Here is a 27675-nt window from a genome sequence, read left to right on the forward strand (position 1 = left end):
GTCTCAAATATCAGCTGCTACTAGTTGTACAGTTCTCTTTCAGTGTATATCAGAGAGCCCAATGGAGTCTTTTGAAGGACCTAGTCGGGTTAGCAGGGCTAACTTATTAGAAGTCCCCACTGTAAACGATTTCTCTTCAGAGGACGAAGATGTTAAACCTGACATTAAACATCGTTTCTCTCCACTTCCCCGAAGGCGGAATTCTGCTTCTTCAGAGGAAGAGGAGGCAGATGCCCCCACCACCGTTGCAAGAAAAGTTTCATTTGCTGATGCATTTGGGTTTGATCTTGTGTCTGTTAAAGAGTTTGATACCTGGGAAATTCCAAATACAGGACAAAATGATGACATAGAAGATGAAATTTTCCCTCAGGAGGAATATTTTTTCTCTCAACTGTTTACGTTACCTGCTTCACAAGAAGAACTTTTGCAAAAAGTACGAGAGCAGAAAGTACTGTTGGAGTCAATCGTGTTCCTGCCTGGGATTACCTGTATGAACGGCATTATACGAGTCCTCAATGTATCCTTTGAAAAACTGGTGTATGTTCGAATGACACTGAATAACTGGCTCAGTTATTATGATATCCTCGCAGAGTTCATGCCTAATTCTTGTGGTAGTGAAACCGATCAGTTCTGCTTTAAGATTTCTTTGGTGCCTCCTTACCAGAAAGATGGAGCTAAAGTGGAGTTCTGTATACGCTACCAGACATCAGTTGGTACCTTCTGGGCAAACAATGATGACAAAAATTACACACTGATTTGTCACAAGAAAGAAACTGTGCCCAAGGTGGATAACAAACCACACAAAGAGGTCACTGATAAACATCTTAAAGGCTGCTTAAAGACGACACAAAGCAGGTGAGGTTACACCTTAACTTTTGGTAATTTACAATATAGGTGGCTAATGCTAACTTTCTAAGTGTGCTTGCTGGAGCTAAGACTGCCCATGCTGGTTTTTTCTATTGTTTTTTTTTTTTAATGATAAATTAGACCTAGACTTGTTTTCAGTAAAGCTCTTGTATATATCAGCCAGTAGTTTTCTGCAGACAGATTAGTGGGGATCATAGTTTTAATATACGGCATGCATGCCACTCATTTGAAAAGTAGTGTGAGGGTCTATAAATTATGGGCTGTGTACCAATTTTGATCTCTGTAGGATATAAATTGAGCTGACATCAGTAAGAGCTTTGCTCCAGACTGAGGTAGCTGTACAGTTAAAACACTTTACATCACTTCCTTGGTAAGTCAACAAAAATTTAAAAGCAAAACAAGTCCTGGGTTTTCACATGATTTATTTCCTATTGCATTCTCTACATGCAATTATTAAAACAGAAATGGCACTGGTGGTTCAGGAAGCTGATAACTCAGGGAACAATCCTATTGCAATTTGAAGAGCTGGTACAAATTTTCTGCAAGTTGTTGGGCTATACTGCAAGTTGTATATTAGGGTAATAATTCCTTTTTCCTACTACTGGTTGATGTTTCTGTTTCACAAATAGTTAAATGAACAATGATTTATAAGGCAGAATTGGTAATATATTAAAGAAAAAAGATATATAGAATTTATCGCATATATATTATTCTAATTAAATGTACTATGTTAATTATAGAGTAAAGTGGCACTGGTTAACTTATAACAACCCCACATAAAGAGAGACACTCAGGTATAGTAACTTTTGGCTTCCTACTCTGTTTTTAATTCCTCTTCTTTCTGTAAGCAAAACAATGTTGCCCGCAAAAATCTAATTCTCAATTTTTTTCTCACCAAATTTGCTATAAATCAGTTGGAGTTCTGCAGAACCAAATCTATATTTTACCTGCAGCGTCCTTTGCAATACTTAGATCCCAGAACTGATTTCATGTTGAGTTTTTAGCTCCTATACTCTTTCCAAGTAACACAGTGCTGTTTGATTTCCCTGGTGGTCTTCCACCGGACCGAACTGGTGAAGAAGGGGGAACAAAACCGCAGCAGTGATGGGAGCTTAAGGAGAAGGGAGACAGCCAGGGCTTCCCCTGTGCGGAACCTCTCTTCCCAAAACCCAGACTCGCTGCGCTGAGAGCCTCTGCCAGCCCTAATCGCACGTCAGCCCTGTGAGGAGAGGCGTGCAATACCGCTTAGTGCCTGCATCAACACCATGTGTAATGGTGTAAGAGCAGCCCGGGGCTAACCTGAGGCCCGATTCATAGCCAGTCCACAAAGCTCTCCTGATAAGCGTCCCTTGGGCCAACTCTGGGGCCACCACGATGATGCTTCCACGGGGGTACGTCAGAGCAGAGGGAACGATGCCTTTACCTGCCATGTGGTCAGACCCTGACATTTGTGCCTGGTTCTGTACATCGTATCTGTCCTTCCAGAAGTATCACACAACCCATTCTGGGTAAATAAGATAGCCCGAGGTCCCCTGCAGAAGGCCTGTGATATCAAATACCGCAGGCATATGCAGGCAGTGTGACTTCAGCCTGAGTTCAGGTAGCCCACATGGAGCAGATGATGGACGCGGTGAGCTGAGTCTTAGTTTAGTGAGCCCTGGTCTTCCAGATGCTTTCAGGACTGATCTGCAAATTTAGATAAAATTGGGCATCTGAGGTCGAATGACTCCTAAGAGTTTAATTCCCTGAAGTCTCCTGTGACATACCTAGTGCTAGCATAAGTTGTAGAAGCGTTTCTTCTGGGTGATCCTCTTTTACATGTATATGCTAAATGTATTATACGTAAGTCAGACAGAGGTATTTTAAAAAAATGGGAAAGGAGATAACATGTCTACTCCTTAACATAAAACTACCTTGTTTCTAATCGGGGTGTAAAGTTGTCTCCCTCCATATCAGGCTGCAGAGGAATGTATATATGTATATATGTGTGTCTGTGTGTATACATATATATAGGTATATATACACATATGTATATATTTGTTCATATATACACATACACACATGTATATCTGTAATATTAAACCCAAAGTGGTCAGATTCTTGTTTACATTAAGATCTGTTACACATTTTTGGCAAACACTTAACTAATGTGCACTTTCAAGACCCTCTTTAGTGGCAGAAGGATGTAAAGAGACCTCACAGTAAATGCAAAAATAAGCTGAAAGTATTTTTGGAATATGGTTTCAGTGGTCATCAAGGCTTCTGAAAGACAGTTCTGGCAGATTGTAATCCAGGACCAATTTTATGCTGCAGGAACTTCATTGACTTCACAGGAGTTACAGCTTTCACCAGTGTAAATGAGGTCAGCATCAGGGCCTTCCGTTTCAAAAGAACTAAGATGCCAACCTCCATTGCTCACTTCTTTTTCAAAGTGTCTTTGTACATGTTGCCCCTTTGAGTGAGGAGGAACACCCTGCGGACATCTGCAAAAGTACCTCATTATTCTCCTTCAGACCCTCATTAAAACTCCTTTGCTTTGATGTCTAGAAAAAAGCACAAGAAAAACAAACCCCCCAAAATTGGCAAAGTGAGGCTGCTGATGTGCTATGACTCCTTCATATCACGTTGAACAGTGCTGCCTGTTTCCCTGCCCTCCTCCACCAGCCCGTCTCTCTCTCGCCTCTTGTTTTCTCTTCAGATGATGAACTCTGCAGCACTTATATATAGAATCATAGAATCATAGAATCATAGAATCATCTCCTCTGGACACGCTCGAGCACCTCGATGTCCTTCTTGTAGTGAGGGGCCCAAAACTGAACACAGTATTCGAGGTGCGGCCTCACCAGGGCCGAGTACAGGGGCACGATCACTTCCCTACTCCTGCTGGCCACGCTATTTCTGATACAGGCCAGGATGCCATCCATGCTGTGCTGGATGTTTATAGAACATTTAGCAAAGTGGGGGTCCTGGACCATAACTAGCTTGTCTGAGGAGCTGCAGCAATGCAAACAGATATACACAGAAGTAATAACAATTTTACCTATGGTTCACACAATAAATACACAGGTAAGGAATATTGCTATCCATGCCCAGGAGCTGGACATCTTAAATTAAAGATTTCTTTATAGCAATTTGAATAGAAGGATATTTTAACAGGACGCTTATTTCAAATTTAGAAACCTGTTATAACTTTTTTTTTTTTAAATCTTGGCTCTGAGATATTTATACTTTCTCTTAAAATGTGCAATTTACCTCTTCAGTTAAAAAATAGGACTGTTAAAGAATTATGTTTTTTAAGCAGGGAGTCTGATCCACTCTAGGGCATACTTGTGTGGCTCATTAAATGTCATTAGCGAGGATTAGTTGCGTCAGTTAAGTGAAAGGAATAATATGCACTTTCAGAGGAAGTTACTGAGGAAACACAATATGACTGTATCATGTTACCCTTAAGAATACGAGCCAGGACAAAGTTGTGTGAATGAGGGCAATGGGGTGGCTTCTGACACCATTATTAAGAAATAAAATAAAAATGGACTTAACCCTCAAAAGTTGCACCTGAAAAAAATGATAGTGAAAAGCAAAACTGTATGGAATAATTAATGCTGAAAACTGTCTAGATTTGGATATTCAGAACCACATGACTTAAAATCCTCCCTATTCATTACATGTTTCATTTGCTTTTGCTTCTATATCTAGGCATAAACAAATAGTCTTCTCTTAAAATTTCATAAAGTATATGCTTCTACCTGTATTTTTCCAATTTAAAAATCTTTCCAATATTTTAGCAATTTTTGCATTTTTCTAAAATCTTGAAAGGATTCACAGGCACAAAATATAGTTTGAAAAAATAACATTTGAATGAATTAGTTTATGTTTACCTGGAAGTGTGCATTTAACTTATACATACTTATAAATATACTTTGGGGAAAAAAATTGACTCCTAAAATTTGAAGGCTGTCATTGGAAAAGAGAGCGCTTCTGTCAGTAAACAACCCTGATTTCTATCATATATATACACATCTAAACATTCAGAAAAATGTAAATTAATTGTATCAGCTCCACTCTTTTCTCTTTTTGTTTGACTCTTGTGCTTTTGGGACATGGATAATGATTCTGAACACAAATTTCTCCTGGTCCTCAGGTGTGGACCACATGATTTTGTTGTGGACCCCAGGCTCCTGCATCGGTCTGATCAGACAGGAGCTGGTTGTGTGTTGCATGAGGCAAACTCCTGTAGATCATGCTGCACGGCGCAGTGATAACTACCTGCAAACCATTCCCCCGGTCACTGGTGAGGCTGCACCCCATTTCTGTGCTTGGTCCTGGTTTGCCATCTGTCAAGAGAGCAGTGGGAGCAAGAGCACAAGGAAAATGGTTGATAAGCATGAGAAATGTTTTACAAAAGTGTAAAATGCGTATTTAGACTCCTGTCCTCCGACAAGGAAGGGGGAGGCTAGTATTTTTATCATAACTATTAGACTTATCCCCCTCTTACCTCTCTGAGCGCACAAGTGTATCACTCTGAACTGATGTTGGTCCTGTGCTTTTTTTCATAATTGCCAGACTGTACCTTTCTTTGAATGGTAGTACACCAATTCACTTCCCTCCGCGATGCCACTTTAAAACAGAACACAAAATAGGGCGATGTCTTGTACAAGACCTGCCCTATGTACCATGCGCGATGAGAAGGAAGAGATTAAAAACCCCGAGTCTGTGGGCTGCCAGTGCCAACTTCAGCAGCATAAATACTGAATGGTTTTAAAGCAATTGCCAGTGAGAAAATTTCTTCTGAGCATGAGTACTCTCCCGTCTTCAGCTGCTGTCTCATCCCCTTCCTGATGGAAGGCGAAGCTGCTGAAGATCCATCCTGGCAGGACTGCACTGTGCTCAGTCAGTCTTCCCCAGGCAGATGGCAGACCAGCGCCTAGGTTGCCTCGAGAAATGCAGTTCTGCATCAGCTCCTCTCGGCCTTTCCCACAAACCCATGATGTGATTAAAAAATCAAAGACTTCTAAGGAAGATGTTTGGAAATAGCTTCGCATATACTTTGCTATGAGGAACAACTGTACTATTCCCAGCTGGTCCATTTAAAATATGGCATTTAAATTATGTTCCCTTTTAATCCTTGTTCTTTTGATTATTGCACATCATAATCGGAAAGGGAAAAGGAGAGCAGAAAAGGTGTTAAAACACACGTCTTCTTTGTGTACTGCTATTTAATCTCAAGGTTGTTTCTGGCATCTCAAGTCACAAGTTACACCTTCATCAGCATACAGATATGGGATTTAACTAAAGTTTATTGCTATTATTAGGAAGTGACTGCAGTCACTGTTTTTACCAGGAGAGCAGCTGCTAGAGAAGCTATCCATTCACAGGGAGCCAGCTAAAAGCAGCACTCCTCTGCTGTTCAATCTGACCTAGTATTCCCAGCCCTTCTCTTGCCTCCTGGTCATTGCCAGTCTTTGCCAGTTGTAGAAGTAGGTAGCACTGGCACCAAAATAAGACTTCTCCAGGTACTTGAAGACCGTGGTTATCAGGGACACAGGATAATTTTTTAAGCTGGTCTAAAATATATTATTCAGACAAGTAGGGTAAAAGCAAGCTGTGGAACTGAGGCTGAGTATTAGGACATGCTTCTCAATAGCGACTCGAGTTATCTTTTAGGGAAATTGCTGCAGCCTTACTCTCCAAAGTAATTTAAAATAAGTTAAGATAAACCACTTGAAAAATGTTCTACAGGTAACAATCCTACTTGGCCAGGAACTACGCTCAATGGTCTTTTTTCTATCTGTCTAATCATAATATTTAAAAATCCTGGCATACTTACTATATTTGAATTATGAAATACATTAAAGACCCTAAAGATAGATATCTAAGTTAACGGCATAAGGCTCTGAATGCTATCACAGAAATGCTGAAGAAACAGGTGGAGGTTATGGATGAGAATGGCATGCACAGAGCAAATAGACACTTGCTAACCATACTTGTGGTCTCCTAATTGGAGAGTACCTGCAGACTGAAAAACTGTCTCATTTTTGCTTTCGGTGATTGTGAACTGTGCCATCCATTTGTTGCACTGGAAATACTAAAATAAGCTTCTAAACTTTTAGGTAACAACATATGAAAATAATACGTTGCTTTGCTGGCGATCTTAGTGTAGTATTTACTCTGGATCTTATTAGTATCAGTGGTTTCTCACTCACTTCCATGATCTACCTTAGAAACTGCTCTCACCAATGTTACAAAACAGAAATGTGTGCTCTAATATATGGGAAATACTGGCTGCTATAAAGCTTTTTTGCTTGTTTGCATAAAACCATATAAAACTGATGCTTTGTGATCTGAGTATCATTTCTCAACCATATGATAAGTAAGTACTTGTAATTATACATGCATTGCTTGGCTTTACACTTGTAAGATTTTTTTTTTGCAGTTGCTACAATTTCATCAGTTTATTTAAATATGCCAATACTGTAACACTATTACAACTGACTCTTAGAGCTCTTTAAGGCAGCAACTGGCTTGATCCTGCAATAGGCACAATAAATAATTTAATGTACATCAAGAGTCTCACTGAGCTTGGTAGAACTCTGCATGTGTAAAACTATCCTTGAATGTTAATATTTACAGGACCAGAGCTTATTTCTGTGCTCTTTCAGACCACCGATTAAGGACCTTTGGACAAACAGAAATATATTGCTAAAGAAACTCCTGTATTACATTGTTCAATGACTCTTTTGTTTAGTGAGATATCTGTTTTGCAAATTGAACCAGGCTGCTAATGAACATTTCAATACTCTGTCTGCTGTCCACTGTTCAGGTATCACAGTTCATAAATGTTCAGTTGGAAAAAAATTGTTCCATTACATTCACCTTGACTTGGCTAAATGTTAGTACTGAAAAGATGTTTAAAGTCAGTGAAACATTAACTGAGAGCACTGGAGTCATATTTAATCAATGCATTCACTAGCAGTGTCATCTGAGCTGTTTATTCTGATTATGAACTTTAAGCCATGATCCAGCTACAGCACTGCAGCTCTGAAATGGAAGCAATTGATTCAGCTACAGTGTAAGTCCAGAGAACCAATCGCCCATCGTACTTTTAAGATAAAATGTGTATTATCTTCTCAGTTACAAAAGGTAGAAAAAATGGTCCAACCAAATACTTTGCAAGTTAAATGCAGTCCCTGCCTTAGGGCAAAGGAAGAGATAAGAACTTTTAAAGACCGCGGGAGCATGTTAGAAGTGCCTATGTGATCCCTAGGCCTTCAGCGACACACAAGAAAATATTAGTTGATATGCCAAAGCATAATGAGGGGCTTGGTTTTCTGACTGTCTCTCCACTCTCCTCCTGATCTGTGGAACCAGCTGGTACTCTGACACTAAACCCAAAGATTTATTCCTGCTGGTTACAACTAGCAGTCCTAAAGACAACTGAAGAGCACCGAGCTACACAAGTGAATGTGAACTAGGTAAAGCTGTCAGGTTTTTCTTACCTTACACTTAGGTGCGCCAAGTGGATTTGCATTTACATTTTGCTTTGATGCATAATAATTGTCCCGGCAATAATGTTTATGGCTGTTGGACGATAAGCATAAGATGTTGAAGCCTGGATCACTTCATGTTGTGGTAGAGGGTTGGGGAGTTTGTCAGTCTTTCTCCCTCCCCAGCTACTCTAGTAAATCCGCACCAGTGTCTCCTAGGTTATATTCCAGGTCTTCTTGATAGAAATATTGATACGTATCACACAGCTGCCTTCTTGCTGTGTGGTAGTAAGATAGCATGTGGAAAAAAAAAAGGTTATAAAAGTCTCTTCTTGTCATGCTAACACATGGGAATTTTATCCTCTTGAGATACTTATTGAATTTACAATTGCTTTCCAAGATTTAGATCATAGTTGTCCTTTCTCAGGAATGACTAGCTAAGTCTTTTTGTGGTCACCCATTCTGTTCTCCTCCCCGGGGGTGGTATCTGTGTCTTAGTCTCACCTGACTGCCATCTATCTATCTACAGTCTCTCCAAGGCATCTGTCACCTTCTTGCATACATGCCTCAGCATATTGCAGTCAGCCTCTAGGAAATTACTCTCTTCTGACGTGCCAGTAGGGGACTGCTCCTTCTCTATTTTTTTCCACATGAGATCCAGGGAAAGACCAGGTGCCACATAGACTAAGGTCTTTTTCCTCTCAGATGTATCCAAAATAGATACAGTTTGGGAGAAGTGCAAGACCTGTTGATGGTACTTGGTTTACTCTCCTTCCATCTTTTAAAACAGTGGGAGAAAGAAGCAAGAGAAGAACAGAGGGGTTCTACCCCCAACTCCTTTCTACAACACCATTTTGATATTTGGCCATGGGCCTTCCAGGCAAAAGAGCAACCTAAGAAGTGTCTCCTCTGACCTCAGGCCAAGCTTAGCCCTTAGGAAACTTGACTCCTAAGTCATCTTTTCAGTAGCCTGGCCCTGGAAATAGGCATCCCAATAGTAAGGTGCTGCATTAATAATTCACAATGGAGCTGTCAATAGATCTTCTGACCTTGTCCAGGGAAGTCTTTCCTAAAGAATTTCCTTGTTTCTCAAATAGTTAACCCATTCTGTTGAGGGATTTATGCAATTTTCTGACCAATCTGTGTACAAAGCAGCTGTGTAAAAAGACTTCTGAACTGGTTTATTTTCAACATTGTTATGTGCATATCATAAGGTACAACAATCATGACAGAGCTATAAAAGGGTCTGATAAAAGTTGCACTCTTCCTGTTCATACTTTCTGTAGCTTAATTTGAGATATAACTGACTTATTATGCATGGCTTTTTCTGCAGTCTTCATACCTATAGGCATGAGAACTGGGGATAGACAGGGCTATATTAAAGGTTTGAGCCTGGCACGAAATTGATGTTGGGCTCCTGGTTCAGACTGTATGGAACTAAAATCTTCAAATGGACAGATATACATCTATAGTTTTAAAAAAATTGTACTAATGTTTTGCCATTAAAACTCAAGGTCTTTTTTAATGAGCTAGAAAATAAAGACTAATTTCTTGGGACTCTGCTTGCTTTGAGGCTATGATTATTCTCATCCCAAACCAGACCAATGCATTTTGTTCTGTGCCACCTATGTCCCTGCTTCAATCATAAACTAAGACTGAAAAATGAAAATGTTAGTAATTGGAAAATATAATCCCCTGGATAGCACCAATCCAATAATCTTAATAAAAATAGGTTTATTACAAACATTGCCTGAATCCTACGGGGAATTATCTTTTCAGAAAAAACACTCAAATTCCCTTACAGCTGCTCTCTTGATCAATTGTCCCCCTCGATACTATTAATCATCATACTATATACTGCTTATTCTGAGCATCTTTTTCCACTTTGCTTTCCAAACTTCCTTTCCAATTTCTCTTTGTTTAGAATCTACTGACAGTCCTTCATTGTCCTTTTGCCTTTCCTCCTATTCTGGTGTCAGCCCCTTTTCTTAGAGGAGATGACCAAAACTAAGGAGTATTTCCTCAAGGTGGGGAAATACCACAGATTAATATTTTCTTCCTCAGATTTCAAATACTTAAGTAGAGTTTCCTTGTGGCTCTATTTTTGTGCACAATGCTTGTGAAGGTTGTTAGGCTGGCTCTCCTGATAATGCAGTCTTCTATTCACAGCATAGTATCAAAATGGTAGCTGCAGTGCAAACCTTCATTGCCATGCCAGCGTGCGAATATCCTCACCTACTGCTCTAATGATGAGTGGGTCACTCCATCTCTGTGCCTCTATCCTCTGTGTCCTGACTATCAACAAGGGAGCTAATTAGTGTCAGTCCTGTTTGTTTGGTGACACCTATTTACTAAGAACTAGATTGAGCCTTCTCTAACACCGCTGGTGGTTGAAGGTCATATAAGAAAATCAATCATTAAGGTTGCAAAAGACTTCTAAGATCATCGAGATTGAGAAATCTTGCCTAGATTTGTAATAAGGGCTCTGATTTTATGTACAGCTTAATTCTAATAGGATCACTTGTAATGGCATAATATTTTAAAATATTTTTCAGTAATTTCTAATTAATGTTCGCACAGCTATTCATTTATGGCTGTTGATTTTCTTTGCAGCTTTTGCTTTAATTTCTGAATCTTTTCCTGTGTGGTCCCAATCAGTTTGGAATCTAACAACGTAATTTGAATTTTCTGCATTGTTTAAATAAAATTATTTTTCTGTTGTGCTTCTATTTTTTAAATACCTCCTGAAAAAGACTTAAACATATAAACAGAAGGCAATGATACTGGGACACGTGACATGCAGTAGCAATGTCGTGGTTCAGGCACACATAACATGACATCTCCACCAGGAGGGATCATTTGAAGCTGAAATGCTCTTAGGTAGGAATTAGCCGTATATTCAGGTAAAGCCATCTGGCAAGTAGAAATTCAGGTGTGTGCGTTAGGAGCCCAGAACTGAGGAACGGTGCTCGCTGAGCTTCAGTCGCCCTCTGCTTTGTTGTCAGCACGGACAGCAATGCTCCACGCCGCGCTCACACCGCTCTCTGCAGTTTCTTGGTCTGTCTGTAATTTGTGCAGCTGTTGGTTTCTGCTCTACCTAAGGTCTAGTTCCCTGGACTCTGCCTCGGGTTTTTGTAGGAGGCAGTTATTTCAGGCTGAGGACAGCCAGCTGCCCAGGCCCGCAGCCCAGCCACCTCCTGAGCTCTGCTCCCCAACACCTCCCTGAACTTCGGTCAGGCGCCATCGGTTTCCAACACAGCTGTGACGCCCCTACCTAGCATTAAGAGCAGCTTCTCTTAACAGTATGTAAAAGCCTGCAAACAGCTTAGAGCATTTCCCTGAAAGGTGGTACAGCTGAGTACTTAGTTTTCTTGCAACTTTCTTTCAAAGCCACTTTACTGCTTTCCCCCCCCCCAGTAATGGATTTGGTAATTCAGAGCTTACACATGCTGCAGTGTCGACACTGACTGCCTTTTGCTGGTTGTCGTCTTCGCTCTGCTGCTCACTTTGTCCTCTCCTCGCAAACCCTGGGCAGACTGTCCCTAGTTCTGATTTTAGGTGCCCAGTACTTCTGCCTTCTTGGCCAGTCATAATTCTGTGTCCAGCTGTTTAGTGTTCTCCCTAGGGTCTAATATTTGAATTTTATCTCATTGGGTTTTATCCCTATGTCCTATCTTAAAAAAGCAGAGGACCGTTTAATTTTCTCATGCAGTAATGTCACTTTTCTTGTATTTTCTTCATATCTACCCTAGTCTATCGCAACATGTCTTCTTGTAGGGTGCACATCTTTTTTTATGCATCCTAATCTTCATATGCTGCAAATCTGGTTTGAATGATTGAAATTCTTTAGCAATCATAAAAAACTTTTTTCTGTATTTAGATGATTCCTAAGAAAAAAATGTATTCCCTTAATTTCTAGCAAATTCTTATCAATACCTTTATATACAAATTGTTATAAAGATAAGCTATTGTTATCTAATGGTTTCTAGGAGTTTAAGACTGTCTCAGCAGGAGTTGCTGAGGGATGAAACTCTAATGATGATTTAAAGCAGTGAAGTGTGTAGGCTGAAACTGAAATAATTATTGCTGTAACCCTCTAAGCACTCTAAGTTCCTCAAGAGAAAATACTTTGTTCAGAACAGACCCTGAAAAACAAAATGCTAAAAAAGTAAAATAATAATAAAAAAAACCCCTTGGAGCAGGATGATAATTTAGAACTAGAATCAGTATAATGTGAGGATGTTCTCAACAACTGCTCACAAATGCATCAGACATCACAATTAAAAAGGAATAATAATTATGGCCCCATTCTAAAGTATGTAATATTCTATTCCATTCAATAAGCCATGAACACTTTAAAACCATCAGTGTAATCCACAAACCTATATTTACAACATTAAACTGGATGTTCTGCCTTTTCAATAACTGTCATCTCATCTCTATTATTTTCACCTCAGACTCTAATTGTTTCTTTTATAGGAGCTAACCTACCAGTGTCCTTGGCAGTACAGTTTATGGCTCATGCATTTACAGTAATTGTTTGGGCAATTTGCCACACAGTATAACAATCTTCACATCACAATCAGTTTTTATAATAAACAGCATTAGTTGTGAAAAATACAAGTGATGCATGATTCTTATGGTAGAATAAGGGCACTGAAGATGCCCTTTAGAAAAAGAAAGGAAAATGCTCAAGCCTTGAACTGCTTGAGAAAAATACTGATGTCACAATAGAGCTAATTAATTTGATGGTACAAACAAGAGGGGGAAAGGGCCTTGCATTCATTAGTGTCAATTCCAAATGAGAGCATACCGTTCACAAAAATAATATTCTGCCTTCGTTTAGACAAAATGTGCAGGTAAACAAATCAGAAATAAGCACCAGTTCCTGCAGTAACGATGATTTCGCTCCTTAGCTTTATCAAGGCTCTTTCTCTTCTTTAGCCGCAGGGAGCTCAAAGCCTGCGGGTAGACCTCTGGACGAGGTCGGATCCTGTTGCCCACCAGCCTGGCTGGCTCCTGTGTGGCCAGCACTGCCGGGCGCTGCTGGGCACTGGAGCCTCTGTGCATGGTACTGGTCTGCTCCTGGGAAGCTGAGCGCTTACTTAATGGCTTCTCTCTACAACCCGTAGGTGGTTGCACATAAAGATGCCCCACCTCATGCGGCTCTACTGAAGACATTTTGTGGCCTCTCGATTTTCAAGCGCCCAGAAATAACAGGTCAAGCGTTGCTTGGTGGGGAGGCTGTTTGACACACCTCCAGCAGGCAGTCTCTCCCGCGTTAGAAATTCTCCAGAGAAATAAGGTATATGCCCTTTTATGCTGGTGTACAGGCAGGTAATCCTCAGCCTCCCTGTCATCTCCACGCCACCTGACAGCCCTGGCTTGTGCTGAGGCACAGTGAAGTGAGGCCCCAGGAAGCACAAAGGTGGCTTCAAGCCAAGGTTGTACCTCCCGTTCTCGAGCTAGGCTGTGAATTCTCTGGCAGCACCAGGGCTTGAGACTAATATTTATAGGGTGCTGGAACCACGTGTGATAAGAAATCGTGGAGTGGTTGTATTATAAGACTATAACTTCAACAGTTGATAACATGGGCATCAATTTAAATCAGTAGGAGACTTGTCCCTATAGTGAGTTTTGGACTGAGCCTTATGGAGGCAAGGAATGAGTTTATCTTTACTTGTTAAATATTTAGTTCATATGTTCAATGAGGGAGATAGATAGAATAGAATAGAATTAACTATGGACACCCCTTCAGAAGAGGAGTCAAAGACTGCACTTTGGAGATACACACCGGGATTCTCGGTGGCTCCCAAACCCCTTTTGTGAGTTGTTGTACAACGGCAGAGAGTCCAGGACATGGTCTGGATCCAGATCCCGGAGGATGGGTGGGATGTATCTTCAGTGGTAGTCTCACCATGATAATAAGCCCAGAATCAAGCTTATGGTTTTAACATTTTTTTTTATAGTACCGGCTTTTTTTCCCTTCTTGCATTTTCTTCTCTCCATGAACTGGTTTTGCTAATATTTTGTCCCCTGTCCCACTGGTATTTTAAGACAAGTATAAATAGAGCAATATTTTAAATGCAATTTTCCAGTAAGCCAACCGTTTAAGGGGAGTTATATTAGTAAAAAATGGGTTGAATTCTTACTCTACTGTGTCTTACAAACAATTTAAAAGAACTTTAAAGCTCTGCTTAGAACTTTACACATACACAGCCTTTCCTACTCCTTTCCAAAATTTCTTCTTCCTTAGAAATTTATTTTTGTTGTGTGTTCAAGGGTTTTGAATGTCATCATTGCATACAATACTACTGAAGTTCAGAATTACATGTGGAAAATCCTTTATTTAGTTTCTCATAAATGTTCTTTTAACCCAACTCCTCCAAACCTTTTACAGGCTTTCTGCTTCCCATGTGCATGTAAGATTTTTTAAATAATTTTTGTTGTTGCTTTTTTTTTTTAAATACATGTAGTTATTTCCTTTTCTACTTCCCTTTGACATGACATCTGCTGCAAAAGTAACCAAACCAAACTACCAGCCCTTCCCTCCCCACTTGCCCCTCTTCTTCCCAGCTTTGTGGGGTTACAGATCTGTGCAGGATGCCTGTTTGGCTCCAGTGACATCTAAAACCTGAGCGCTTACCTGCACTAATTTACTTTTTGCTCTTCTGCTTCTCAGTAAAACATTGCTGACACATTTAACTACTTCTTTTCAAGCATCTCGTATGTTGTTTACATCCCAGTGGCATCATTCTTCAGCAAGGCTGGCTATTTTCGGCACTAGATCCAAAAGCACTAGTTGTATTGAAGGTTGCTGCTGTATTAGGCTCCTCTTAGGTTTAGAAATCTGACCTGAAATTAAAATAGAATTACTCTTTGGTTAGCAACTTCAATCTTGCCAGCTCCTTTCATGAGGACATTTTAGCTTCATCTCAACTTCAGGGTAGAAGAGGATTGTTTTGATTTTGAATGCACCTTGAAGTAAAAACCAGAAGCATGAAAGATTCTGTGAGAGCCTAAGCCTATCTGAATTTTTAAATAAATTTTATTGAAATTTTTTTTCCCTCTTATGTGTTTTTAACTAAATATTTGAGAAATATATTCTTTAAATATTTTAATGTCCCCATGCCTTTTTAAATTTCAGGCTAAATAATATATTCCCACGTTTTCTTTTAAATATGAGATAGTATAAAATTGTTCAGGTTGCATTAATTTCAAGAGTTTTACAGGTACATTTTCATCTTTCCATACTCTGTACTCCAAGAATTTTAGCCTTTTCCCGCATTCTGTAAAATAAATATCTTGTGATTTAGGTATTATGATCTAGCACAAGTGGATATAACACAGAACAATGTGAATGATGCTGTGGGTTATACAAACATACAGACACAACTTCTGCCAAATATTGGTGTGTGAATTAAAACCGTGACAAGCTATAACAACCTCACCCATTATGAAGAGATTAGTAGCTCCTGGCTATAGTCCCAAACCTATTTCAGACCAGACCAAAGCACCTGTTGTTCCACAGTGAAATGTGCGCTCCTGAAAGCATAACTCTCAGGGCATATAGCTGCATAGGAGCATTTGAAATAGGGCTGGACTGGGACTACGGGACCATGAAGTGCTTATCCCTTAGGAAGTATGTTGCATAATCCCGTTCAGAAAAAGATATCCATATTTCCATACTGAGACCTTCTCAGATTCTTGCGCCTGGTACTTGCACTGAAAAATTACAGGATATACTTTTGTAATGGTTACGGATCTTCTTTTAAGTTTCCACAACAAATGTTTTTGTGAACTCTTTCTATTAATACATTAACAGAGTCTTGCTGCTTAATATTTTTTTTGCCTTCTCAGTATTTACCCCTTTGCTATAGTAATAGATGGCATTTATTTCTCCTCTCAGACTTTATTTTGCTAGGCTGAAAATAGAAATACTCAGTTTGTCTCCTTAGTTAATATAAATTTTTCATCCTGCCAGTCTTCTTGTAGTTCTTTTCTGCACCTGTTCCAGTTTGAATTAATCTTGAACACTGTATACAAATGTTCCAGAGGAGCTCTTACTAGTGCCTGGTGCCGCGACATAAATATTTCTTAGAAATCTTTCATTACTGGGAATACCTACTCCGACACATTACTGCAGAACTCTGTTTGCCTTGTTGCCACGGCCATGTCACACTGGTGGCTTCGAACTGTTTTCTGCCAAAAACAAACTCAGATTTTTCTTGTTCGCCTGTTTCTTCCAATTTCTGACCCCTCATTTTGTGGCAGAAACTCTTTCTAGTCCCTAAATGTATAACCTGGCACTTTAAAATTTTGAATTTCATCCCTTATCTATTATTCTGATCCTCCAGACCAGCCATTTCTTTCAATCCTCCTCTGTGTTGATGATGTCTCCCAACTTCCTATCTGTCACAGATTTAATTTAACTTTGACTTTTTGTGCCTTGGTCTGTAATAACATGACTGAGTAAGTCTGATCACACGACTGGTCCTCTCCAATTCCCCGGTGGGGTCTGCCAGCTCTGCACAGCCCAGCTCGTGGGGCCCCGCTTGGCACCGAGTCCCTCTCCCACCACCCAGCTCTTGCACTCATCTCCCTCTTCTCCAGTTTAATTAATAAATTTCCCATGTGGCTGCACAACAAATGCTTTAATGAAGTCCAGATAGATTAGATAACTGATTTTTAGACAAGGGAAATATAGTATTCTTATCAAAGACAGATATTATCAGGTGAGTTTGGCATTTTTATGCCATTTTCCATTTATCTGTATTTATTCTCTCATTTAAGTTTTGTTCTAAATCTATTGTGAAAACTTTTTGAAGACACCTGGGCCTGTAGTTGCCCTGACACCACTTCTCTTCTTTTTCCTAAATATAGATACTACTTTTCCTACTCTTCTGATACTGTTACAGTAGTATCAGGACCAATTTGATAGATTTGAATAGCAAAGATTTTAAACCAATGTGTGATTTCCTCTGTTGGGTCTCTCAGTATTTTGGGTTGGAGATTATCTGCTCCTCTTAATTGGAGCATATTTAAACACCAAGTTCTGCTCCCAGACTGGATGAAATAATACAATTTTCTAAATCTCATTTCCTATCAGTTGTGCCCTGTAAGATCTCTGTTCCTGTAAGATTCTGCCCCACTACTAGCACTGTGGTAGAAAAGTTTAGAAGTCTTTTGTTTGTGGGGTTATACATAGATTATCTGAAATCTTGATAAAACCTCACTTCTAAAAAAAATACCTATTTAACTTAAAAAGACTAATTGCAAAGCATTGACATGTCTTACTTTATCCCAACCCTTTCTGAAGTCAAAGCAATATTGTTTATTGGCTAATTAATTTTTTTTTCTCATCACTTATTCGTTGTCTATCTACTCCTCACATATTTAGGGTTCAAGTCTGACATTTTTTCTCTGTTTGGGATGCCAATTCCACATAATTTTGGGACTTCTGAAATCATTTGCATAAAATCCATCAACTTTTCAGTCTTCTCAGTCCTACTAATTAGTCCCTGGACTTCACATTTGTTCGTTCTAAATGCAAAATTATAGTGATAACCTGTTTTCATTCCTGCTTTCTTTTTATCACTCAGTCCAAGTGAATGATAATTCCATCAAGAATGAATCGTATGAGCATAAGTATTTTTTTTGAAGCTGGTAGAAATTCTTAAGTTCCTGATGTACTTTATGAAGATGTGCCCCATTCAGCTGAAGGAGAAAAAGCAACTGAGTTTCTGCAGGTATACAGGTACTTATGTTGGAGGGGAACTGCATCAGCTGATATCATGGATTTTTCTAGCTTGCATTGTTGTCAGAATGCCTGGATCACTTACAAATAAAACTGAATGTTTTTAAACAGAACACAATTTTTGTGTCTCTCACTACACAATGTAGGCACATTTAGATCACCCTCCACAACACAGTGAGATAATTAATTTCAAAAACAAAACCTTAATTAATATTATAATTAAAAAATCTGCTCATGGAATTCTGATAGTGAGCTAGGAACTTTGCATAGAAATATGGAGAGAAGTCAGTCAAAAAACTTGGTAACTAGACAAACACCTTCTAATTGCCACTGTTTGATGAAGGGGCTAATTTTTGTTGGCTTTTGGGAAGTATTTCAGTCTTTAGGGTGTACATATATGTTTGAGATTGTTCTGTAGTTGTATGCACCCGTAGTCTCAGCACCTTCATATTACTTCTTAGACTGAAGTAGTGCTGTTAAATGACTATTTTTTTTATGCTCCTATTGTGATCCTCAAAGACTGCAGTATCAATATCCTCAATTTAGGTTAATTTTAGATTTCCCACTAGAATAATTATATGAGGACAGGTATTTCTGATGTAGAAGTAAAATAAGGAAAATAGCTGTTACACTGACTTTCCCTGTACTCAGGTATTTGCAGGACAGGTGTGCACAAATAATGGGTTGTAAACCAGCAATCTTTATAAAATTCAGTGCAACATGCAAGAAGTTACGTTACAAGCCCTGCAGTGTGGATCCAGGCTGTGAAGCTGTATTATCATTGCTATATATTACCTATGTTGCAGCTGTGAAAAGAAACTCGGGGACCAGGGCTCCAGATGCTACTAGAACAAGAGTTAGGGACAAATTCAACTCTAATCACAACAAAAGTAAAACTGAGGGGCTCAGGTCATTCACTGTGTGTTACAGCCCCAGCCACTAAAACTCAATAGCTGCATTCCAGTTTGAATTTAGAGTTACAAGGTGAGATTCACTCAGCTGATTTCAGTTACCTAAAACTTATGGTTCCAGCCTAAGGCAGTCACTGTAGGTTCCTTTTATGGTCAGTCTCTTCCAGAGGCAGAGAAGCTCCTTTGAAGGATATGTCGCTCTATCTCACTCGTGGTGTCCATGACAGAGGAAATGAATTTCCCTTCGGAAGCGTTAATCTCTCACTGCTGATGATAGGGATGATGTACACGACTGCCTGAGCATAGGTGCTTAGAAAACTAAGGCTAGATAAGGTAAACCCCATCCTGACACATGCCCATAAGCATCCAGCTTGAAGCAGCATTATATTTGTTCATTTAAAGGTTCAGAAAATAGGTACTCCTCCTTAGCATCCTTATTCAAAGACTGTGTCTATATTTTACATTGAAAAGTTGTTAATCAAAACCAAAAATAATCACTGGATAGGGAACATAGGGAACAGGAGACAGAATCCGGTTTCTCTTTTCTCCAAGGAATGAAGAGTAAGCTGAAGAGTAAGGATCCTGCTTGTACATCCAACTTCAAGAGCAGTAGGCAAATCTGCCCTCCAGTTTGTCCCCAAATGGTCTGCATCCTGGTAATTTGGGTATTTTTTGGATGTGTGTGCAGTGGGATTTTCAATCCCATCAGGGTGTGACAGAAGCTGAAAGTGCCACTGCATCTCGGATGTGAGCTCTGACTGCCAGTAGACTACTATGTCAGATGTGGGCATGAACATCTCTCCTTCTTCTGGGAATGCTTCTTGAAAGAAAAAAAAAGTGTCAAATTCCATTCCTTTAAGAAGTAGATGAGGGCCCCTTCTAGCCACAAAGGATGCCATCCTTCCTTCCCAAGAGTTGCATCCACGTGGCTGAACGCTGCAGGTAGCCAGCTTTGAGACGCTCTTTTTTTCCCACTGGATAGCAGTAGAAGGCTTTGAGACACTCTTTTTTTCCCACTGGATAGCAGTAGAAGGTTCCCTGCTGTGCCCATGTGGTTTTGGGATCATTATTTTGGGGTGACTGACTCAGCTCATGTGTTATACATGTCTTGGCTCCTAATTTGGGGCTTTTGCAGACACCCTATTAGCACCTAAATGCGTTAATGCATCTGTCTCATGGTTAAGCCCCAACCTACACAGTGTCTAGGCTTATGGAAGCAGGTGGGTGAAAAAGATGCAAAAGGGCAGAAGAAAACTGAGAACTAGATGTAACACTAAGACAAGCATTTGAACAGTAAAAAATAAAAAAAAGTATAAATAATAAGCAGTAATGATGTACCTTAAAAACCCCACAGATCTACTGAAAATAAGGGCCTGGCTCTGCCAGCCTTTTAAGGATGAAATGCAGATTATAGCAACTGCTGGCAGGGAAAAGTACAACTCGTGAGTGGGAGAGTGAGAAACGTGCGGAGGCTATGCATGTACCAGAATTCGAGAGTGACATGACATTCATATGGATAGCAAGAATATTCAGCATTATTGCAATTAATGGTGAAAAAGAACTGTTGAGAGAACGTTAAATCTTGTGCTTCAAGGACAGCTTCTAACAACAAAAGGCCAAGAGGAAATTTAATAGGGCAGTGCAAATTATTCGAAGTATTTTCCTACAAGAACTTTACGTCTTCCCCTGAAGTGTCTGATGGTGGCCAGTGTCAGAGATCGGATGCTAGACTGGCAGAATCTTCTGTCTGCTTTAGTCTGGCAATCCCTATAAAGGCTGGGTTTTAAAAAGTTGGTGACAGTCAATGTCTAGGTTCTTTTAACAGAGTATAAATTTAGCATCCTCCTTCTGAATTAAGCATTTAGGTGGCAGAGTTAATGTTATATCAATTCAAATGAAAGACGCTAGGAGAAAATAGAAGGGGAAAAGATTAATATTTGAAAATTAGAAAGTAATTTTCAGTAACAGAGGTGGACGGCTGGTTGAAAAATGCATAAATTAAGGCCTACAGAAAAAAAATTGCTCCTCATAGAGAAGTCATTAGGAGTGATATAATAATTTACATTTTACATAAGTGACATTCTTTTTACATTTTTTTTCCCTTTTCCGCTAAAGGTTACATCCCTATAAGCAGGCAATTCAAACTGCTATCACTTTGCATTGATATTGATGAGGACTGCAGGCACTCAGCATCTCTCTGTAGGTGTTTGTCGTGTTGGACCTGGCCTTTGTTTTCACAGCCAGCAAAGCAACAGCAAAAATTGCACTAGCTGCAGGGAAGCAGAATTCATTCCTGCCGGCCAGGCATAGCTTAGCAACAGGATTTATACTGTATACACGCAGGGAGAATCTTTTGATTTATTTCAGGTAACAAAGATGTCTTTTTCCAGGGATCTCTGTATGCATACAAATATTTGAAAAATATAAACAAGAGAGAGGCCCAGTCTCCTGAACACATATATCCTTCCAGACCCTTGCCTGACCCCAAAGTTACACTCTCCTGTCACTGACCCATCTAATCACCTTTGTGCTGCTTTCTCAGAAAAGGCCTGGGAAAACCCATCAGCTTTGCAATGTAATCTGAAGGTCAACACATTTTCATTTTCTTGGCCAATTCTTTCTTTGACCAAGACTTAATATCAGGTCACTCAAAAAAAGCTACATTTTACAAAGCTGTTATTTTAAGAATTTCAAACAACATTCAGAATTTCATGTAATTAACTACCGGTCTTTATAGCTGAGTCTAAGAAGAATGAGAACAATAATTTTTGCAGAATAACACAGGAAGTTTCTTTTTGTTTAACAGCAAAGAAGAAATATTGGCAATGTCTGACGATGACACATGGAATAATTCAAGGACTTCAGGTACAACACCCGCTTTAATTAGTTCTTCCTTACTGCACAAGTTAATTAAAAAATAGCGAAACAAACAACCTGATGGAAATTATTCAAGTATGTTTTTGTTAACTCTTCAGACACAAAGATTCCAGAGATTGTGTATTCACAAGCAGAAGACAAAGACACCAAACCAGCCAATGAAAATATAAAAGAGAAAAATGCAGAATATAACCAGGGTGATCATGAAGAAGATGAAAAAGAATTAGAGTTGCTGGTAAGTGTTAAACAATTATATCTACAGTATTAAACAATATGAATCCATTTACGCTTCAAAGCTGGTGAAATGCCCGCTTTTAACAGAGCTGACTGATGCACTAATTTACAAATGTAAAGCCTTGGTCCGTACTTTCATTGAATCTCTAACGTTAGATTCAACAATAGAAGGTGCTTTGATTTCAGTACAGTGCGTCAACTTTTTCTGGTCTTAAATTAATGACTTCTCCCTTTTACTTCTTTACCAGAGGCTCTCAATGACAGTTTGAAGGAATTAGAAGAGTAGCATTTTAAAAATCTCCCCTCCTAGCCTCTAGGATGGGAATATTCTTAAATAAATGCTTTATATTTGGTAAAATTCTTATATTTATGGTACTGTTTGCTTTTGGGGTTTTTCAAAGGATAACTATGTAACATGCTATGTGAGCAAAATAAATATATATATTTATATTAGCAGATTTTTCTATATCAGTGTTTGACATTAAATTTTTTATAATAAATTTCACACTCAGTGAACATTCAATCTATTTGGATTTGTGTGTGTGCGTGTGTGTGTGTGGTTTGGCTTGCATTTTTCAGTGTGAAAGAAAAAATGGCAATAAATGAGACACATACAGCAATCTATTATTCTCAGTGTCTGTTCTCAGCTCATATCATTTGAGTGCATAGATTCATAATCATAGATTATAATAGCTATCACCTGTGAAAATGTGAATGCTGAATCAGACAGGAGAGGAAGATGAGAACCATTCTTTTTTTTTTTTTTTCCTTATTGATAGAGAGAGAATAAATTCCTCTTATTTGAATATAATTTTTTCTTGTCTTTTACTTTAAAAAAGTTGAAAATTGTTGCCTATTGTGGGACCTTTCACTGCCTGAAAGTCAACGTCTTTTTTTTTATGGCGAAACATAAAAAGGAGGACCTCTAAAATCCCTTGTTGTTCTCGGTCCACCCTGTTACAAAAAGCAAGATCAAATATAACCGTTTGTTTATCAATTGCCAGGATTGTCCGTACAATAAATGAAGGGGGAGCTATAATTTAGATGTTAATTTGCACTATGCGCTCTTTAATGAATTAAACAATGAAGGCTTATAATAGATGGAAATACAACCAAATCTTTGAAACGCACAGGCATTGGCTCACAAGACAGCTGTGCAGTTGACAAGTAACATGAGCCTTATGTGAGAAGAAGGGGAAATCGTAAGATTTGCATATAATTATTGAGATCATGCAAATGTCAGTTATGAGGAGGGGAAAAAAACACAGGCATCTCACTGTTAAATCCTGACAGTTGGCATCACCGAAGAACTCAAATACACTTGAGCACTGGTTGGCAGAGGGTCATTAAAACAGAATTTGCAGAGACATTAGCTCCCTCACTTTTCTTTGAGTGACGTTTTACTATTAATAGTTTGCAGAGGCTTTGCAGAAAACATATTAATAAGAGAAACTGTAATGGGGGTATCTACAGCAAGTGCAAATGCATAAAGGGGTGCCCAAGAAGCTAGCCTCTAATTGATCAGCTAGTGCTATCACTGTGACTATGCTAAAGTGAGAAGAGAGTGTAATGACAAGCAGGCATAGTTGAACAATACAATATGATATTTGGGAGCTAGGAGGGAGAGTGATTAATTTCTGGCCTTTTACTTCGCTAATCTCATTTCCAACTCATGTCTTACCAGATTGTCTAAAAACAGTCTGGTTTGAAGCCTGTAAAATGGTCCCTGAGAGAAATGAAGCACAGATAATCCTTACAGTATTTGTCAGTGTGAAATGTGTCTTTGTTTTACTGGACAATACTGTACATTACCAGGCTTTGATGTACTGTATCAATGCCCTCATTTAAGCGCCAGTCCTCCCCCCCTCGCCCCACATCTCCCTCTCTCCAAACCTAGAACCGAATGTATAGAGAATGAATTAGCCTTTAAGGAAATATTCTCTTCAGATTTAATTTGTATAAAACGCACTAGCAGCTTACTGAACTCATGAATAAAGAGAGAAGGTTCTGAATGCTATTTTATTTCCTGCTCCTTTCAGCACCACCATAAAGCTCATTACCTATGTTAAAAAATACATACAATGCAAATTTTGCAAATGGTTTGGAACACGTTTCCATAAAAGCTTTGTTACTGAAAACAAAACTTTCCACAACGAAATCCTGCCTCCTTCATTTGGAATATTTTTGCAAAGCGCTTTTTGATCATTCTTTTCTATTCTATTGTTTCAGCTAAATCAGCACTTCACAGGAGCTAGAGGTACCTCTTCCAGAGATGAAAGGAATTTATACACAACAGAACCAGTTAATTTTCCAAGTGAAACTGAAAGATTGGAGAAAAAGCTAACCTGTATAGAAAGAAGCAGTGACGTGCTAAGGTACCCTGTGCCTATCAGTTCCTCATCTGAAAACACTTCACAAGAGATAGGAGGAGAATTAAAAGATAAAGTTAAGTATTCCCTAAGAGATTATAATAGTCGGCCATCAGGCAAGGAAGTTGCTGCTGGCTCAGTAAACAGCGGTGAGTGGTCTTTGGAACATACTGGTACCAGTGAAAGCCTTTTACCGGCAAAATATTTTCCTGGGACAAAGCAGAATGAGGCTATCGATATTACGGCTACTGTCTCAAGCCGACAAGGAGAGAGCCACACAGATATTTCAAAAGGTGAAACACATAGAGCCTCGGGAAGTAAGATGATGGAGAGGTTATTCATCAGTGAGGATGCTGCTGATACCTCGAAAGGGGCCTGTGAAACGAGACCAGAAACCATTTCTCCAGAGCATGATGAATCCATGCAATTAAATGCATGCATAGCAGGAACGCTGGATGGCAATGCTAATCCAGCTCCGGAGCACCAGGCGCCGCAAATGTCTCACCAAACTCTGGATTCATTGTTGTCAGACGCTGACAAAAATGAAGGAAAAATCAAGATGATTGAAAGCCAAGTTCGGGTACATTTAAGAGGAGATTTATATGCCGACACTTTTGCACATGCTGATGTCTCAATAGATTCCACAAAAAGCCAATATATGCAAAAAAAAGAAGTTGGTGGAATGTCAGGAAAGAACTATAACACTGATGCAGGGAAGGAGAAGAAAGTCATCGAAGTTGCAGACTTAGCACTAATCGGTGAGGAGGAAGCACCCAAGCCTTTCAAGTCACGTAGAAAATGTGCCGCCAAAGCATTGAATACAACGCCTCTGTCAGCCGAAGACAACAAACAGGCACCCAGGCCCTCACAGGCAGATCCCCCGGCATCCTCTCCGGGGGATGAAAGGACAGCTGAAGACACTCGGGAACACAGAGGATTCACGAGGTTAAAAGACAGAGGAAAGTCAGACAACACAAATAAAGAAGGACTAATAGGAAAGGAAAGCAAAGCGAACCCTGCGGAGCAGAGGTGGCAAGAATTGGGTAGCGAGGTTTGGTGGGGAGCGAGGGGGAGCACAGGGCCTCGGAGTACGGCTTCCACAAAGGAGTTGTTTACCTGCCAGGAGGCAGAGAGTTGTGAAAAGTCTTCTGTCTCCGAGCAGGGTATTACAGAGGAAGCAGAGGCAGGTACAGCTTATATAATTAAAACAACATCAGAAAGTGCTCCAGAAAAAATGTCTGCCAGTGAAAAAGCAGTAATTGCTATGCTACCTCAAGAGACTGCACTAAGTGACAGGCCCACAGAGGAAAAGGAAACAGCGTTTGATACACATGAAGGGAGAAATGATGGTTCACATTATGCTCTTTGTCAACTCAACACAGTGGGTGTATTATATGACACTGAATTTGAAAAGGAATCAGTTTTAGATATTTATAATGCACGCGTACATGAAACACTGCAAGGAGAAACGATGTCTGTATGCAATAGCAGGGAAAAACGTGCCAAAGCACAACCAGACATCGGCAATATTCTACCTGTAGAAGAAGCAGTAAAGGCTTCTGCTACAGGAAAGAAAGAAGATCTGCAGCAGGGTTTATATTCAGAAGCATCTAAACGTCCCTCGAGTGCCCAGAAGCATCTATACAGTGAGGAAGCAGAAGCGCTCTGTAGGGAAGAAAGCCATGTTGGTGCACCTTCCTATTTATGTGCTGAAGCTGAAACAAAAATGCCACCTTCTGGTACAAGTGCTGTGCCCAGTTGCCATTATAAAAGCTCTTCAGTGGCATCTTCTGAAGGGTCCACTGTGGTAGGAGGTATGGAGCATCTGTATAGACACTTTGAATTCAAAGTCGTTGACAAGGTTGCTGCTGAGTCAGGGTACGATTTAAGTCTACCGAATGAAATGACATGTATTAATAAAAACCTCTCTCCTGAAGCTGAGAAAAAAGAAGTACCTTCCACTTCAGACATAGCAATTTCTAGAGAAGGAAGAGGAAGGAATATAGGTCAATGTTTCCATCAAGCAGAGTTCAAACAAGAGAAGTCATTGAGGCCAGAGGTTTTAATTAGTAAGCTTACCGAAGAAGTTGGAGGGACAAGCTCTCAATCTGACTGTTTAATAACTGAGGGGAAAATGCTCAACTGGCTTGATGACTCACAGAAGGAAAGCCAGCACATTTCTGATTCCGCAGATATTTCTAACCAGAAGAGTGAAGCACTTAAGTTACCCAGTGAGTCTCCAGGTTTAAAACATATTGCTTGCAAAATCTTTTATTTCTTCTTCTTTCTTTTATTTGCTACAACACTCTACCACTATGATTTGATGGTTTGTCTTGCACTCTACCTGTTCTCCTTGTATTGGCTATCCTGCGAAGGAGGAAGAAACAAGGAGTCTGTCAAGAAGGAATAACATTGATTGTCAACTGTGCTCAAGATCCATGGTCAATAGTCTCCAATTCCTCCAAAGCATTTTCACTGTTAAAGAGCTTATTCATTGTTAGAACCAAAGCAAGTTTTCCACTGAAGCATCTTTTTAAAAGATTACATATGAAGTTGAGCCTTCATATAAGTAATTATACTATATAGGACCATTATGTTTGGGTCATTAAATACCTATATGAATATGAGTTCTGAAGCACGTCAAGTTAAAATGAAGTACAGCTGTTGCTCCTTAGCAGGATATGAAGAAGCAATGCTTCATATCTCTTTAGTACTTAAAAACACCATTTTCTTGCATTAATTTCTTTTGCAGTAAAGCTTCATATTTTTCTGGGAGTTTTTTCTAAGGTTTTGTGTAGTACATAACAACACAAGGAACGGTATAAAAACTAACTCAGTATTTTGGCACTGACATTGCAGTTGATAATCTGCTGGTGTAATTAGCCAATGCTCTAAAAAATGTGATATTACATCATGTAACTTTCAGGATGTAAATGCGTAGCAGAATAGATGTGCTGTTTCCACCCTGAAGAGACCGAAGGCCACAGCCACAAGCCTCTTACCATTCACTCACATGCACAAATGTTTTTAGTTTTTGTAAATGAGGACTGTGTAACATGACTGAGAATTTCACTGAACTAAGTGTTATTCCAGACAAAGCCTTTGAATGACATTTTCTCATCAGTGTTGCTTAAGCATATCTACAAAGCATTAAATAAATTTTATAAAGGAGTGCT

General features: G+C 39.4%; 1 protein-coding gene across 1 annotated transcript; it reads left to right on the plus strand.

The window, feature by feature from the left end:
• On the plus strand, positions 1-27675 carry PPP1R3A (protein phosphatase 1 regulatory subunit 3A). Its single transcript, XM_009286825.1, has 4 exons — positions 1-855; positions 21826-21884; positions 21995-22131; positions 24360-27675. Exons 1-4 carry the CDS (start codon positions 62-64, stop codon positions 26907-26909), a joined length of 3540 nt encoding a protein of 1179 aa, XP_009285100.1. The 5' UTR covers positions 1-61; the 3' UTR covers positions 26910-27675.

The sequence above is a fragment of the Aptenodytes forsteri genome, unplaced genomic scaffold, assembly GCF_000699145.1.
Source record: "Aptenodytes forsteri isolate BGI_AS27 unplaced genomic scaffold, ASM69914v1 Scaffold166, whole genome shotgun sequence".
Lineage (NCBI taxonomy): Eukaryota > Metazoa > Chordata > Aves > Sphenisciformes > Spheniscidae > Aptenodytes > Aptenodytes forsteri.